The 15,062-nt window shown below is 24.9% G+C and overlaps 2 protein-coding genes across 2 annotated transcripts; one reads left to right on the top strand and one right to left on the bottom strand.

The window, feature by feature from the left end:
• The first annotated feature begins 6,820 nt into the window (after window positions 1–6,820).
• On the top strand, window positions 6,821–8,702 carry OCT59_021321 (uncharacterized protein). The gene has a single exon (XM_025313026.2). The coding sequence runs from the start codon at window positions 6,902–6,904 to the stop codon at window positions 8,576–8,578; it is 1,677 nt and encodes a 558-aa protein (XP_025188277.2). The 5' UTR covers window positions 6,821–6,901; the 3' UTR covers window positions 8,579–8,702.
• A 3,131-nt stretch (window positions 8,703–11,833) lies between these two features.
• OCT59_021320 (uncharacterized protein) lies at window positions 11,834–14,825 on the bottom strand (the record flags this gene model as incomplete). Its single annotated transcript, XM_066149797.1, has 3 exons — window positions 11,834–11,841; window positions 14,180–14,711; window positions 14,790–14,825. The coding sequence occupies 3 exons, from the start codon at window positions 14,823–14,825 to the stop codon at window positions 11,834–11,836; spliced, it is 576 nt and encodes a 191-aa protein (XP_065990666.1).
• Window positions 14,826–15,062: the final 237 nt, after the last annotated feature.

The following is a 15,062-nucleotide window of genomic DNA, read 5'->3' as shown; positions in this document are numbered from 1 at the left end:
AAAAAAAGAGAAAAAGACTTTATATTTCATGAAACAAATTTCTAAAAAAAGAAACAAATTTACTTATAAATTTGATTTACACAAGTAGAGACATTTAGATTAAGTTCTATATAAATAATTTGAATTATGTACACAGAAAGACGTGATATTTCTGCACCTGATTTATTATAGTTAATTATCATTTGCATGTTCTAATGACCAGTTAATCCAAAAAATTTAATTTTTTTCTTTCTCATCCTCTTGAAATGATACAATCGGTCGCATAATATTTTTTTGATTTTTCTTTTCGGTATTTTTTTCTAAAATTTTTTTCGAGGTTTTCTTTTTCTATCTCCTCTTTTTTTAAAAAGAAATCAAGAAATCTTTTTTTTGGTTTAAACTTGAAAAATTTTATTTTAGTTTTTTTTCGAATTTTTTTTTGTTTCTTTTCGAAAGTTTTTTTACAAACATTTTAACCTTTTCTTTTTTCGGTTTGGTCCATTTTTTCCAAACTGAAAAAAAAAATTTTTTTCCCCTTTTCTTTTTTTCGGTTTGGCTTTTTTTTTTAAACCGAAAAAAAAAAAAAATTTCCCATCCTTTTACCATTTAGGTTTGGATCGGTGATCGGAACGACGGAACGATGCTACGGCAACTACTTTAGAGTATCTGATAATCATCTACCAAAAATATCGTATATAAAGAAATCTTTCAAAATATTTATTTATATGGAATGTAAATATAATCGTATTTAATAACATAAATTGTAAATAACATTGTATTTAATAGTATAATAAATTGTTATCATTTCAATATTGTTGAAATATTAGCCAATTCTTCTTCATATACTATAAATTTAAAATCATAAATAAATAAAACCTTAAATTATTATTATATAAAATCTAATATACCCAATTATTTGATCATAAATTTTATTAATCCTGTTGCGTTTGTATTAAAAATGATAAATTAAAGTTCATTATTCATTACATTGTTTATTTAAAATAGATTCAATTTGAAATGATTAAAGAAATTTGACTTTCATCAATCATGTTTATATTAAGTATGATTTAAAAATGCAAATTAATAGTCTATTATCAAATTATTTGAATACGGTATTAATCGACAATATAATCAAAGGCTATCTATTCATTAAATTTATTATGCACTGAAAAAAAATTAAAAATAAAAGAATACTAAGAACAGTAAGAAATAATATAATATATTATATCTTTATATTTTTCTTTTTTTTGGTCATGAGGCGTCAAATATTACGCCTAAAGGTTACAAATTTATGTGGGCACAATCAACAATTTGCATTTTAATGACAAACTTTATTTTCCCTTAATTTATAAATTACATTATGTCCACTCTTCGACAAGAATTAATTTATGCAACAAATAATAAAGCGTTAATGTTAACAGATACTAATATTTACAATGATATACACAAACAATTTGAATTTAAAAAACAAACATTCCTTGCTGATAAAATTCTTACAAGTGATGAAAAAACTGTAGTAATAAGATCATTAACTGGAGATTATGATCTAAATAAAGTTAGAAATAATTCAGGAACAAAAAGAATTTGTGAAAATTGTAACAAAGAATGTTTAGCCACTTTATATTGTGAATATTGTGTCCGAAATTATTTAAAAGAAAATTTTTCAAATTGGACATCTGGGAATGATGGTATTGACAATTTAATACGGAAATGTCAAATGAAATCACTTGATCCAAAAATGATAGTTGAATAGATTCCATATAACAATTTGGAAAATATTAAATATTTAACAAAAGATGGTTTCTCTAAAATCTATACAGCAGTTTGGATTAATGGATATTATGAAGAATGGGATTCTGAAAAGAAAATAATTAAAAGAATTAAAAGAGAAGGAATACAAAGCATAATGATAAAAGTAGTACCTAAAACGTTAGAAAATGTTGAAAGTGCAAATCAAAGTTGGTTTAAAAAGGTTTGTATAATTTTATTTGAAATTTATTTATAAAATTCTGTTTTTTGTATTAACAACAGCATGTTGTCATTTAGACTGAATCACATTTAACTATAAGTAATAAATGGCCACTGCACATGTCGTTCGATGTTATGGTTTAACACAAAATCCATCAAATGGACATTATATGCTTGTAATGGGTAAAATGGATATGGATTTAAGAAAATATTTACAACAAAATCATAATCAACTTACATGGAGAGGTAGAATTAAAATTATTAATGAAATAATTGGTGCACTTCGTTATATTCATAAAGAGAAAGCAATTCATAGAGATTTGCATTCTGGAAATATATTATATTCACAATTTAATGGTCGGTGGTTTATTAGTGATCTTGGATTTTGTGGACCTGCTGATAAATCTTCAACAAGTATATATGGAAATCTTCCTTACATAGCACCCGAAGTTATTGTTGGAACTTGGAAGAGAATATACTTTTGCATCTGATATTTATAGTATTGCAATTCTTATGTGGAAAATTTCATCTGGACAAACACCATTTATAAATTATGAACATGAAAATGATATTGTAATGAATATTATTAACGGTATAAGGCCAAAAATTGTGCCAGGAACTCCATTAGAATATAAAAATTTAATGAAAGAATGTTGGGATGTTGATCCATTAAAAAGACCTGATGCTGATGCACTTGATACCAAAATACGTAAAATTAGTTTAAATAATCGAAATATGTCATATGAATTATTCAAATCAGAAATAGATAATTTAGAAATGAATAAAGTAGAAAAAAATTATACGAATAGCAGATTATTTACAAGTAAAATTCACAACTTTGAAAATCTACCTAAACCAAGAAATGCAATAGAAGGTATAAGTGTATAATATTTTATTAGCGAATGTATTTATTTTAAAATACATTATTAATGTTATCTTAGAAGAACAAGAAGGTATAACCATATAAATAATAATTTCTACCATTTTATTTGGTTACTATAATAATTTACTTTATTTTACTACTAATAGCGTTTCATAGTAAATTTTATAATTTTAACATTCCTGACAATAGTAAGTATTTATTAATATTATATAGCATTGAATTATCATATAATAAATGTTTAATAATTGTTATTTATTTTAGTTAACAATTTTAATAAATCAAATAAGCAGAATAATAACAAATCATCAAAAATAGTTACCATTTTTAGAGGTAATGTATTTTAATTATTTTCAAATCACAAAGATTGATTTTATTTATTAAATCAATATCTTAAATTTTATAATAAATTACTAATAAATAAAATTCTTTATTAAACGCGACTTTTATTTAATTTAGATGATGAAAAAGAAATAACTCAACAACAAATAAAAGGCAAAGTATTAATGTCGACAGTAGGTGAAAATTTACGTAATAACAAATAATCCTTATACTAATTTAAGTATTTCTTTTTAAAGCAACTAATTAATTTACTAATTTGTTATTTTTTTATCTTGACTTTATAAATCAAAATAATATTGTATTATATTCAAATTATTATCATTTATTAACACTAAGATGAGAGTTCTTAGTTTGTAATTTAAATAATTATATAATAAAGTTATTAAAATCATTTTAAAAACATATTTCTTTTTTTTTTGTTACCGCGATCGGCGCAGTAGAACGAATATTTTTCTTTTCCTCATTTCCAACTAAATTTATTTAATTATTTTTTCATTAACCAGACAATCTATATAATTAAAAAATTCGGAGATATTTAGATTAAGCGCTCTATTTAAGTAATTGAATTACGTAACACAGAAAAACGTGATATGTTTGCGCCTGATTTTATTATAGTTAGAATCTTGTGCAGTTTCTGTATGTACACATTGTACATCTACCATCAGACGTAAATCTATTAGCCTGTTCAAAAGAAAAGATAAAATTTTGGGACTGTGAGATTCCCAAAAAGTCACGTATTCTTTGCCTACGCGAACATTCTATATGAAAACAATAGGCTTAAATCATACATCTACAAATATACAATGTGAGTGTTAGGACCAGCCTAAGCAAGCGTTTTGCGAAGCTAAAGTGGGTAAGTGACTCTGCAGCACCATATAGTTTTCTATGAAGTGACCATATAGATGGTGGTTGTATGGTATACTTGTAGTGACCATACATACGCTAGTGACCAAAGTGGTATACCTCGGCCACACTTATGCTCATGGCCACCTTATCGCAACTACGGAATAACGGAGACTAGGTAACCTTCGTCTCAACATCCAAACCTACTCACCTGCGATGATGGTCACTTCTGATCTCGCTTCTTAAAGCTTGTCTACGTAAGTAACTGGCATTATTGTTGCGATTTTCCTCTTCCTATTTTTTTCCACTTGTTGTAAAGTAAATAATATATAAATGCGAAAATATTGCAAAAATAAAGAAAATATTGCGAAGAAAATAAAGTAGAAAATAAAAAAATGCGAAAAAAATATTGTAGAAAAATAAAATATATATTGAAGGAAAAGTAAGGTAAGATATTTATATAGTTTTTTTGTGATATATTTTTAATGTTTCTTCAAATAAGTAACTATGATTAACTAATTATACGCGACGTGACGTGAAATTGATTAGTCATGACTCATTGACTTATGAGTTATGTGAGTTATGACTAATATATATTACAACATACTAATCACAAGTAACATATTAATTTCCTATTTAATAAACGTTACTTATAACTTATAAATGTATTTCATGATGCATAATTATTTAAGATATAATATTACCCTTTGAAGTTTGCAATAAATTTCTAATTTATCATTCCATGTAATTATTATGATGAATATTATTATATAATCTTGATACAGGACAATTTTGAAATAATATAATAATATAAGGCTAAATTACTATCATTATTTTATGATTTAGTTACATTCTTTCCGTTCAATCCAGAATTTTGAGCAATTTTCAAATTGAAATACTGTGTGAAAAATTTTGACGAAACTGTTTTGTAACCATTTACCTTGTTCTTGTAATGTTAATTATTTATTCTGATGATCTTTAAATTCAATTAAAATGTTCGCAATTATTTTATGTACATTTTAAGTAAAAAAGTTCGGCCCATATATATATAACCTATGAGGTTCCGGTGTTCTATAAATACATCAGCCCCAAACCTAACGTACCAAATGATTAAAAAATCATCCTATATACTATGAACATAATTAAATCAATATTTCAACATGCGATTGCAATATTAACCCTGAGCATTAGATAATTGCAGACAAGCAAGCATTTGATGGATTAAATTTCCGCCATAAATTTTTAAATATCATAATAAGAATGGGTAATAGCATAAGATGTATCAATAAATCATTGAAAATTTAAAATATTGTAGAACAAATAAGAACATAATTCATTATACAATTATTTTGCGAAGGCCACTTTTGATGAAACGACAGAAAGGTATAATAAACTAGGAAACGGAAACCGTTATCAAGTCCGAAGCGCAGTTATCATTGCATGTCATCACGTGCTGGACGGACAAGAAACCGATACGAATAGTGTAGCGTCTGAACTTATCTAGTGAATTTTATAATTTATATTTTTTTGAAAATTTGGGATTAATTGTGGGGCGCAGCATTATATTTAGTTTAAGTGTTTACTGCGTCTGGAATGACCTTAAACTAACATCAATTTTGGGGTATTTTAGGGGAACGATAAATATTAGTTGATCATTATTTTAAAATTAAGATATTCATAGGAAGGATAGGTTCAATACTTTATTTTAGAAATTATTATTATAATTGGTATTTTAATGGGAAATTTATTTTAGAAATTAGAATTACTTCAAAAAGATATAAATATACTTCAAAAATTCGAATAATTTAGGTCAGAAATTAATTAGATTATTATCAGTTATAGTCTGATTTGCTAATTTTTGCCAAAACCAGCCACGATATTTTTGGCAATTCTATTAGTCAGCAGGTGATCTGCTATTCCGTTATATTTTTTTAAAAAATCCTCAATCCTAGATACAGACTCACAGTAAAGATTCTCACACCTCTCAATATATAAAAATGAAAGGTCGTTTTGGTCACACGAATTGCCAAAAAAAAAAGGAAATTGTTTGGCTAAACCATTTCTAAAATTCATTTTAAGGTAATACAAAACTCTTGGCGGATCATCCTTTACTATGTATAGTATGGTAATTAATAGATAATTTTTAACATATATTTATTAGTTTACAAGTAAGGCTGGTATTGTTGTAAGGCTGGTAGTAAAGAAAAATACGACCTACTGTATTAAAATATATAAATATTGTATCAGACCCATATTGTTCTCTTAACGTGACCTCATGATGGGGCAAATTATTAAATTGTTGATTATCAAATAAAAAAGTATCATTGGATCTTAAAAAGTAACGATACTAAAATATATAAAAGCCAAATGGCTAATAAATTATTAGATCATATGTTTCACAAATTTCATAAGGCGTGATCATTTTCCAAAAAAATCTATGATGATACATGTATCGTAATTATGATAATTTATTTGAAACCGTGATTAATATATATTAAATTAAAATTTATTAAAAATAAAATTTTTTTAAGGGTATAAGAAATGAAATTATTATTTTATATATATATATTATAAAATCGTATATTTTTAAATTCATATTTTATGTGAGAGAATTATATCAAAATTTTTTGGTTTCAAGTATCGATATAATATACTTTCAGTATAGAGTTATCTTTGAAAAATTTCAGATTTTCGAAAATTAATATATCAGGCATTAGAAAAACAGATCATGTGAAATGTTCATTGAATTTCATGTTTGTGTTACAGAATTTGCGTCATAAATAAGGAGATCCTCAAAAAAAAAAAATTTTTTACATTTCCTCTTTTTTTACGTTTCCTCTTTATTTACATTTCCACTTTTTTTTATATTTCCACTTTTTTTTTACGAATATGTCTCGAAATCAAGATAACATTGTAGTAAATTTACCAGCTGACTGTATATATGAGATTGTACAGTACATTATTCATGATATTAAAACATTACATTCATGTGTCGTTTTAAATAGAGATTATTGTCAAGTTGTTGTACGTATACTTTGGAGAAATCCATTTAAACATGTTAAACAAGATGAGAATAAAATGAGCCTCATCTTTCGAACATATTTTTCTTGTCTTGATGATCAAGAAAAAAAGCAGGTCACAACATTCTTTCGTAAATCTGATTTTAACTTTCCAAAACCTTTTATTAATTACCCAAGTTTTCTTCAAGAATTTGAAATATTTAATATACAAACATCAATGAGATCTTTCCTTTATCAATATTATTCCGCTCCAGCTACAGAAAATCGAATTAATAGCGTTGTTCATATTCTTAATCCTTTTATGGAAAAATTATTTTTTAATAATCAAAGTAATTTTAAATACTTGAATGTTGATTTGAATGATGAAAGAAATCAGATAGATATGAGTTCTTTTGATGATAAAATTCTTGGATATGTTTTATCAAATATCAACAAATTCACTTTTGGATTTGGATTTAGATTTGATGTAAAAAAGTTAGAAATTTTAAAATTTATTCAAAAGAATGCAACAAAACTTACTAAAATCATTTCTGAATATAATAAAAATATAAAACACATTCAATTAATATTTACAAAGAAAGAATTTAAACAACAAAAATTAAAAAAACTTGATAATGAATTTAATAAATTATTAGATATATTAAGTTCTTTCATTATTTCATTGGATAATTTGAAATCTTTGGAAATGCCTTGTTTTATGAAGGATAAAAATTTTATTAAAAATAATTCTCAATCTTTAACTCATTTAAAATTATATGAAATACGTAATTTTACTATAATTATTAGTATATTGGATCATTGTTCAAATCTGGAAACAATTGAACTTAGTAGTTTTTATTGTAATAAAAGTACTGATATTTCAGAATTAAATAAACCTATTAAATCAAAATTGAATAATCTTAAGAATTTTCATATTACAATCTCTTATCTTCCTGTTCTTACCTTATTCAAAAGAATTATTTTAATGTCAAATAATGATATTAAAACCCTTTATTATGATAAATATATTACTCATTCTAGTATTATTAATATCACAAAATTAATTCTTCCATTTTGTACAAATATTACTCATCTTTTTCTTAGAATATTTCAAAAAGAACTTTGTGCTATCATTTCATTTTTGAAAAGTTTAAATCATCTTATTTTCTTAAAGTTGGATTGGGATAATTATCTTAAAATTACTCAAATTTCTGAATTGGCTCTTTCATTTTCTTCTTCTTTACAAATTTTGGAAATTTTGGAGATTGATTCATCTATGATTGTTACAATATTGAGAACTTTATTTCAAAATATGCAATGTGAACTTAAAGAAGTTAGTATTTGTATGGGTTCTTGTATTCATGATGATATATTAAATACAATCATAGATTATGCTAGAAGTAAAAATAATTCCTTAAAAGTTTTTAGATACTCAATTATAACTTCATATCGTTATTTTTGTTATCAAAAACTTTCAAAAGATGTATTAGAAGAAGCCAGGAATTTATTCACAATTGATGATAATCCTGAACCTTTTAAAAGAAGTTTTATTGAACCAATTTACTAATATTAGTATATATTGAAAATTATGAAAATTAAATTTATTTGCTTCAGTACATAGGTTTATATAGATTTTTTGAGAATTTGTTATTGCAGATTTATTACCTCATATTGAATAAAAGATAAATTATAAAATAAATTGGCAATGTAACCTTATATAAAAGTGTTTCTTTCTCATACGGTCACCTTAAGTTATCGTTTTCTTTATTTGCGAAGAATTTTGTCAACAAATAAAAGGAATAATGATGAAACTTTTATAAATTTAACGTTAATATTCCCTGTATTTTTAACGTTAGTAAGTTAAAAGAAACCAAATGTGTTAAACTCTTAAATCAGATTTGATTAATTACGAGTGAAGTCAGTATAATAATTAGCCTGGGATCTTAGACGGAGCGTGATATCTCATATTTTCTTAACAATGCATTTCTTAATTCTATAAAAAAATATGAAAATCGTCTTGTAACTACAACTTAATAGTCATATCAGCCAATTTACCATTGTCCAAATTTACAAAGAAATTAATGATATTATAAATATAATAAAAAAAATATAATAAATTTCTAAAATTTCTAGACTTCCTTCACATAAACAGTATGGCAGCAGTGATGGCAAGTGATCTAAATGACATCAAGTCAAATGATTGTTCGTGTGTCATTTGTGTCATTAGTGTCTTCTAATTATGGCCCATTATTACATTAAACTTAAATTTAGCTAATATTTGTAAATGACTAAATGACCTGGGTTATTCAGAGGTTGTCAAATGACCTAATCATTTCCATTATTGAAGCGTGACGCACTGCCGCTTCTAGTAAATACGTTAAGCGAAGTACTTATATACGAGTGTTGTTTTCGAGTAACAGGTAATATCTTCTATATTAGTAATTTCATAATATTCTCTTTACTATCCTACACAGTGAAATTTGATGTATCAGAACTTCGATATAACGGATCATAAGTAAAATCTTGATATATCGGAATTGTATAATTAATTTAACCTCGATATATATATCGGAATTCTTGATATAACGGATTTTTGACAAATTTTACTAATGGAACGGATGGTTCCATTATATAGAATTTCACTGTGTATAACTTGTATATCAAATAATCCGGTATAAAATTCTAACGCAAATTAAGTGATCTTTTTATGGTACAATCTCTCGCTAATAACCTTGATATCTCTCAGTATACAAAAACGTACCTCTCAGTATATAAAAGTGTATATTATTGAACCATTAAATATTATTCTAATCAGAGTAATTTTAAATATTTATCGACGAGAGCAAATTAAATAAACGGATTTAGGTGGATTCCGAGGAAACCAAGTAATTTTATTGACTCTATTTGGGATGCGGATCAAAACTGATAATGGAAAAGTTTTAAGTGCATTTTTACACGATATTTGTTTATTATTACATGGATAGAAAAATTTAAGGTTTTATGACAAATTTTAAATGGGTAGATTAAAAATAATTTTTTTAAGTTGCAAAATTAAATAGTAATATTTATAATAATATATCAATCAACAAACACCTCTTGTTTTATTTGTAGTTATTAATTTTGATCCGATAGTCCGTGATTCTGTGAATGGTGTGATCTATATAATCCAATACTTTTGTCAGTAAACTGGCTAATAATCAATTAGATAAATTATCGCAGGAGAACTAATTCTTTAAAAGTTCTTACTAGACCGAATTTCGATTAATTTATTAAGATTGTGAATAGGCAATTACTGCGGATACGATTAAAAATGTACGATTTTTTTTAAACCACCTCAAAATAATTTTAGATGGATCAATTTAAGTCTTAAATAACTTTAAAATAAAAGAAATTTTTATTTAAAAACTTATTCAGATAAAAAATAAAGGTTAATAAAAATATTAAAAAATAAATAGCTTTTAAATATACTGTAAAGAATAAGAAATTTAAAATTATTTGTTTGTTTGTAACCAATTTCAAGTTCTCTTAATGATTAATAGACAAGCTAATCTAAAATTTTCTACCAATAATTTTTTTATCATGATATCAGAATAATCAAGCATTTCTCTTTCTAACATAGTTGAGCGTCTCTTTTTAACATAAAAATAAGATATTATTAAATATATATATTTATTAATTCCTACCATAAAAATTTCCACTAAGATATAAATAAAAATATAAACTAAGTTAAATAAAAAATTTTTAAATATTATCTTTAAATTTATTAAATAATATTCTGATTATTCTCGAAAAAACTTACTAATAATTTAAGACTCATCATTCAAATTATCTTGATTAATTTCATTGAGATCTATTATTATTAGAAATATTAAATAAAAATTAGACGAATTAGACGTTAATAAATAACAATATTATTTTACCTGATTCGCTAAATTGAACGTCAAAACATTCTGAAACTATAAATTAAATAACAATATGATGTTAAAATAAAATATAATTTATAAATACAAAAAGTATTGATGATTATATTTACTTAGATTTGCTGACACTGATGGTTCATCATCTATTATTAAAAAAGATTGGAATATTGTTAAAACTTGAATTAGAATTTTTCATGATTAAAATTGACTTACCTGAAATAACTTGAAATGATGATAGATCTGATGAATTTACTGGTTCTGGAAGATTTTTGAAATTTAAAAGTCTACTTGTATAGATCGCCTGAGGATGAGTTTTAATACTTTCAGACTTATTTTCATTTGATCTGTTTTTAAATTTTATTTCCCTAATTTTTTCATAATTAATCATTTGAGAATAAATTTCATCATCATCGAATTCTGTTTCCTCCCATATTTTTAATATTTGATATAATTCTTTAGCAGATGGTCTATTTTCTGCTTTAGCATCCCAACATTTCATAATTAAATCTACAAGGAATTTTGGAATATGTTCAGAAATTTTTGGTCTAAGTCCTTTACATATTTTAACAGCTAAAATATGATCATGAGGAATATCATTAAAAGGAATTTCTTCAGAAAGGTACTCATTCATAATTATTCCAAATGAATAAATATCAGCTGCTTTTGTATATTGATATCCATGTAAAACTTCTGGTGCCATATAAGGTAATACTCCATAAACTGCTTCTTTTTTATCTGATTTCTCTTTATTATTTGCTGGTTGACACATTCCTAAATCACTTATATACATAGGCCCACCATGCAATATATTACCTGAATGAAAATCTTTATGGACTTTTTCGGCATTATGGATACTTAACAGTCCATTTGCAATTCTTGATAATCTATAAAGTTTTATATTATTATCGGACTTATTTAAATAGAAATTTCTTAAATTTCCATTTTCACAATAATATAAAACCATCATATAATCTTTGGTATTTGGATCTTGAGTTATTCCATAGCAGGAAGCAATATTCCGAAAATAAATCTGAAGATAAGATTTGATCTAATAATTAAAATTTTTTCAAAATTTAATGAAAATTATAATGTAAATTTAAATATAACACGATAAATTAATTTTCTATTTAGTTACCTCATTTTGCAATTTTTTTGACTGTGTATCGGTACCATTTTTGATTTTCAATATCCCAATAACCAATATATCCTTCAGGCAATTCAGCTGAATAAATTTTACCAAAGCCTTCTCTGGTAATATAAGTGACGTTTTGAAATTTCTCATAAGGTATCCATTTAAGACATTTTAAACAATATACAGCATTAAGTTGTGAATGTTGTATTAATTCATCAATATCTTTATTTCCACTAGTCCAATTTTTAAAATTTTCCTTAAATCTTTTAGCATTACAATGTTGACACCAAAATGCTCCTGTACCAGGTTCATTACATTCTCCACATATACCATAGTCTTCTTTTCTTTTTTCTATATCGTCCATATAGATTACTTTATCATCAATCTCTTCAGAATTAATAGAAGAAATAGTAACATGAACCTAAATAAATGATTAAAATATATTTTATTCATTTTAAATCACATTATTTATAATAATTATTAAAGTGAAATTGCATTTACCTGATATTTATCCCAATCAACACCTTTCCATAAATTTCTTTGCTTTCCTTTGGATGTTTTATTCAAAATTTCCATACTAGTATTACTTGACTTTTTTTGAATATCTTTTTCAACGATTCCATACTTATCAATTATGAAATAAATGTGTTAATTACAGTAATTTTAGTTATATGTGTAGTACTGTTATTTACTTTATAATAAATGAAAATTATTAAAACAAATTATTGAACGTAAAGTCGTAAAGTTATGCTCGGAGCACAATATGTATCATGCACATCTGAGGCTAACAATTCGCTACCAATCAAATTTAGCGATTTTTCAGCCGCACATTTTTTTTATTGTCATTACCTAATTGAAACATTGTGAACCCATTTAGATAAATAAGGAATCATGACGAATTTTTTTTTTTATTTTTTAACAAATTGAAGACTGGTATTATATTTTTTTTAATTACATAAATTTTTTTATTAATAGGTGATATAATATTTCATATTATCGTTCGGGTACATATGATCATAACATACTATATTTTTAGATATTTTATTTATACTTTATAATATCATAATAAACCATTTATACTTTATATAAGCTATTTATACTTTATATTATTAAAATAAGCTATTTATAAGTGTACATATAATAAAATTCGTATAAAAATCATTTATTCACATTAAATGTAATATTACAATTCTGAAAAACATTCCCATGGAGAATTTTTTTAATGGTCTCGTCATTTCCGTTAATTTCTTTATTTTGTTGACCATCATTTAATTCGTTTAAATCATTTGAGTTGAGCTGCTGAAGTGGTGACCGTGATTCTAAAAAAAAATAAAATTTTTTATACCATAAGAATTATTAGTTCATAATTTAAATCTTACCATTAAAAATTTCTAAGGCTGAAGAAAAAGAATTTGCAGTTTTGTCATTTGACAATAATGTATCTAATGAAAAGAAAAATAATAAATATATTGTATATTACTTTTACATTAAAACCACAGGTGCAATTCTTTTCTTACCATTATAAATTAAAGAATTAATTTGCGATAATGTATTTTGCTGCAATATAGACTTGGGACGTTCATAATAAGCCAAAGAGTGAGGATTTTTATGCCATGACACAGACATCACATCATTATCACTAATTCCTTCACTTTTTGAAATTTGAATAAAGGTTTTTCGTCCACTATGATTTGTGAACTTTCTTTTATCACAATTGATTTCAGTTATTGTTGCAATTTCTTTCATAAGTCCTTTTACCAATTTTTCTCCCATTTGAGCAGATTTGAACCAATAACCCGTAAACTCAACTATTTGAAATTAAAAGAAAGGTAAAAAAAAATAATAAATTACTACATAATAAATAATTACCTTCATTATTGTTGCAAGGTTGCAAGTAAAATGCATCTTCACAAATTGGTGGTCTTTTACTAAAATAAAGCTCATAATCTTGAATAACAGCATTATCAGCAGGTATTGAAATTACTTCAGCTTTAGAATTAGATTCACTTAAAGATCTCTGATTACACTTAGATCTATAAAATGTAACATCAATACCACCATCCTTTCTTTTTTTAAATTGTTGTATCTTTAGAGTTTAGATTATAATGCTCTCCACCTTGAAGAGCTAATTCAAAAGCATTATGCCAAAATATGCATCGTATAAGTCCTTTTGGTGAATCTGGTTGCATTGTGGGATGATTAATAATTTTCCTAATCTCATCTTGAGTAAAAGCATCTGCATCATGTATTTCACCTAATCCCTGATCAGTTAAAAGTTTGATCTTGCCAGTAATTGCATTATATAATTCAGAATATATATTTTTATTTGTAATTTCTTGTGGACGAATTTTAGAATATGTGTTGATATGTCGTGCAATAGCAAATCTTGCTAATTTTATTGATTGTACTGAATATTCAGCTCCATTTTGCTGCTTACATGAAACAAAAAATAAAACAAGTTGACGCTCTAACTCTTCTTTAGAATTCACATCATCTATTTTTCCAGGTAATCCAATATCCTTACGAAAAGTTTCAAGTACATTAATCCAAGTGCTTGTAGAATTATGTGTAGCTTTGCCACGAGCTGCTGTTTGCATACTTTTTATTTCTTCTTCAGTAGGGGCCACATATGTGAAAGTTTTTTTATTCTAAAAAAAAATCTTTAATAAAATGCAAAAAAAAAAATAAAATAAAATATTAACTAAACGAATACAAATAAATATTACTTTTTTACTTTTATTTTGAGATTTTTGTGGTGGCATTATTATAAAAATACTAAAGAGTCAGCAAGAGAAAAAAGCATAATTTGTAAATCATTTTTTCAATATAAACAGTAAAAAATTAAACTTTTAAATAAACTTTTTTAAGCTTTTAAATGTTATGGTCAGTTCCAAATGATAATAATATTATTGTACAGGATGCAAAATCACTATTTTATAGGTCAATGTATGATTGGTTACTAATTTTGCCACTGACGTGGCAAAATTAAAACCAATCAT

The sequence above is a fragment of the Rhizophagus irregularis genome, chromosome 3 (genome assembly GCF_026210795.1).
Source record: "Rhizophagus irregularis chromosome 3, complete sequence".
In the NCBI taxonomy this organism is placed as follows: domain Eukaryota; kingdom Fungi; phylum Glomeromycota; class Glomeromycetes; order Glomerales; family Glomeraceae; genus Rhizophagus; species Rhizophagus irregularis.
This window is presented reverse-complemented; position numbering and strand designations above follow the sequence as displayed.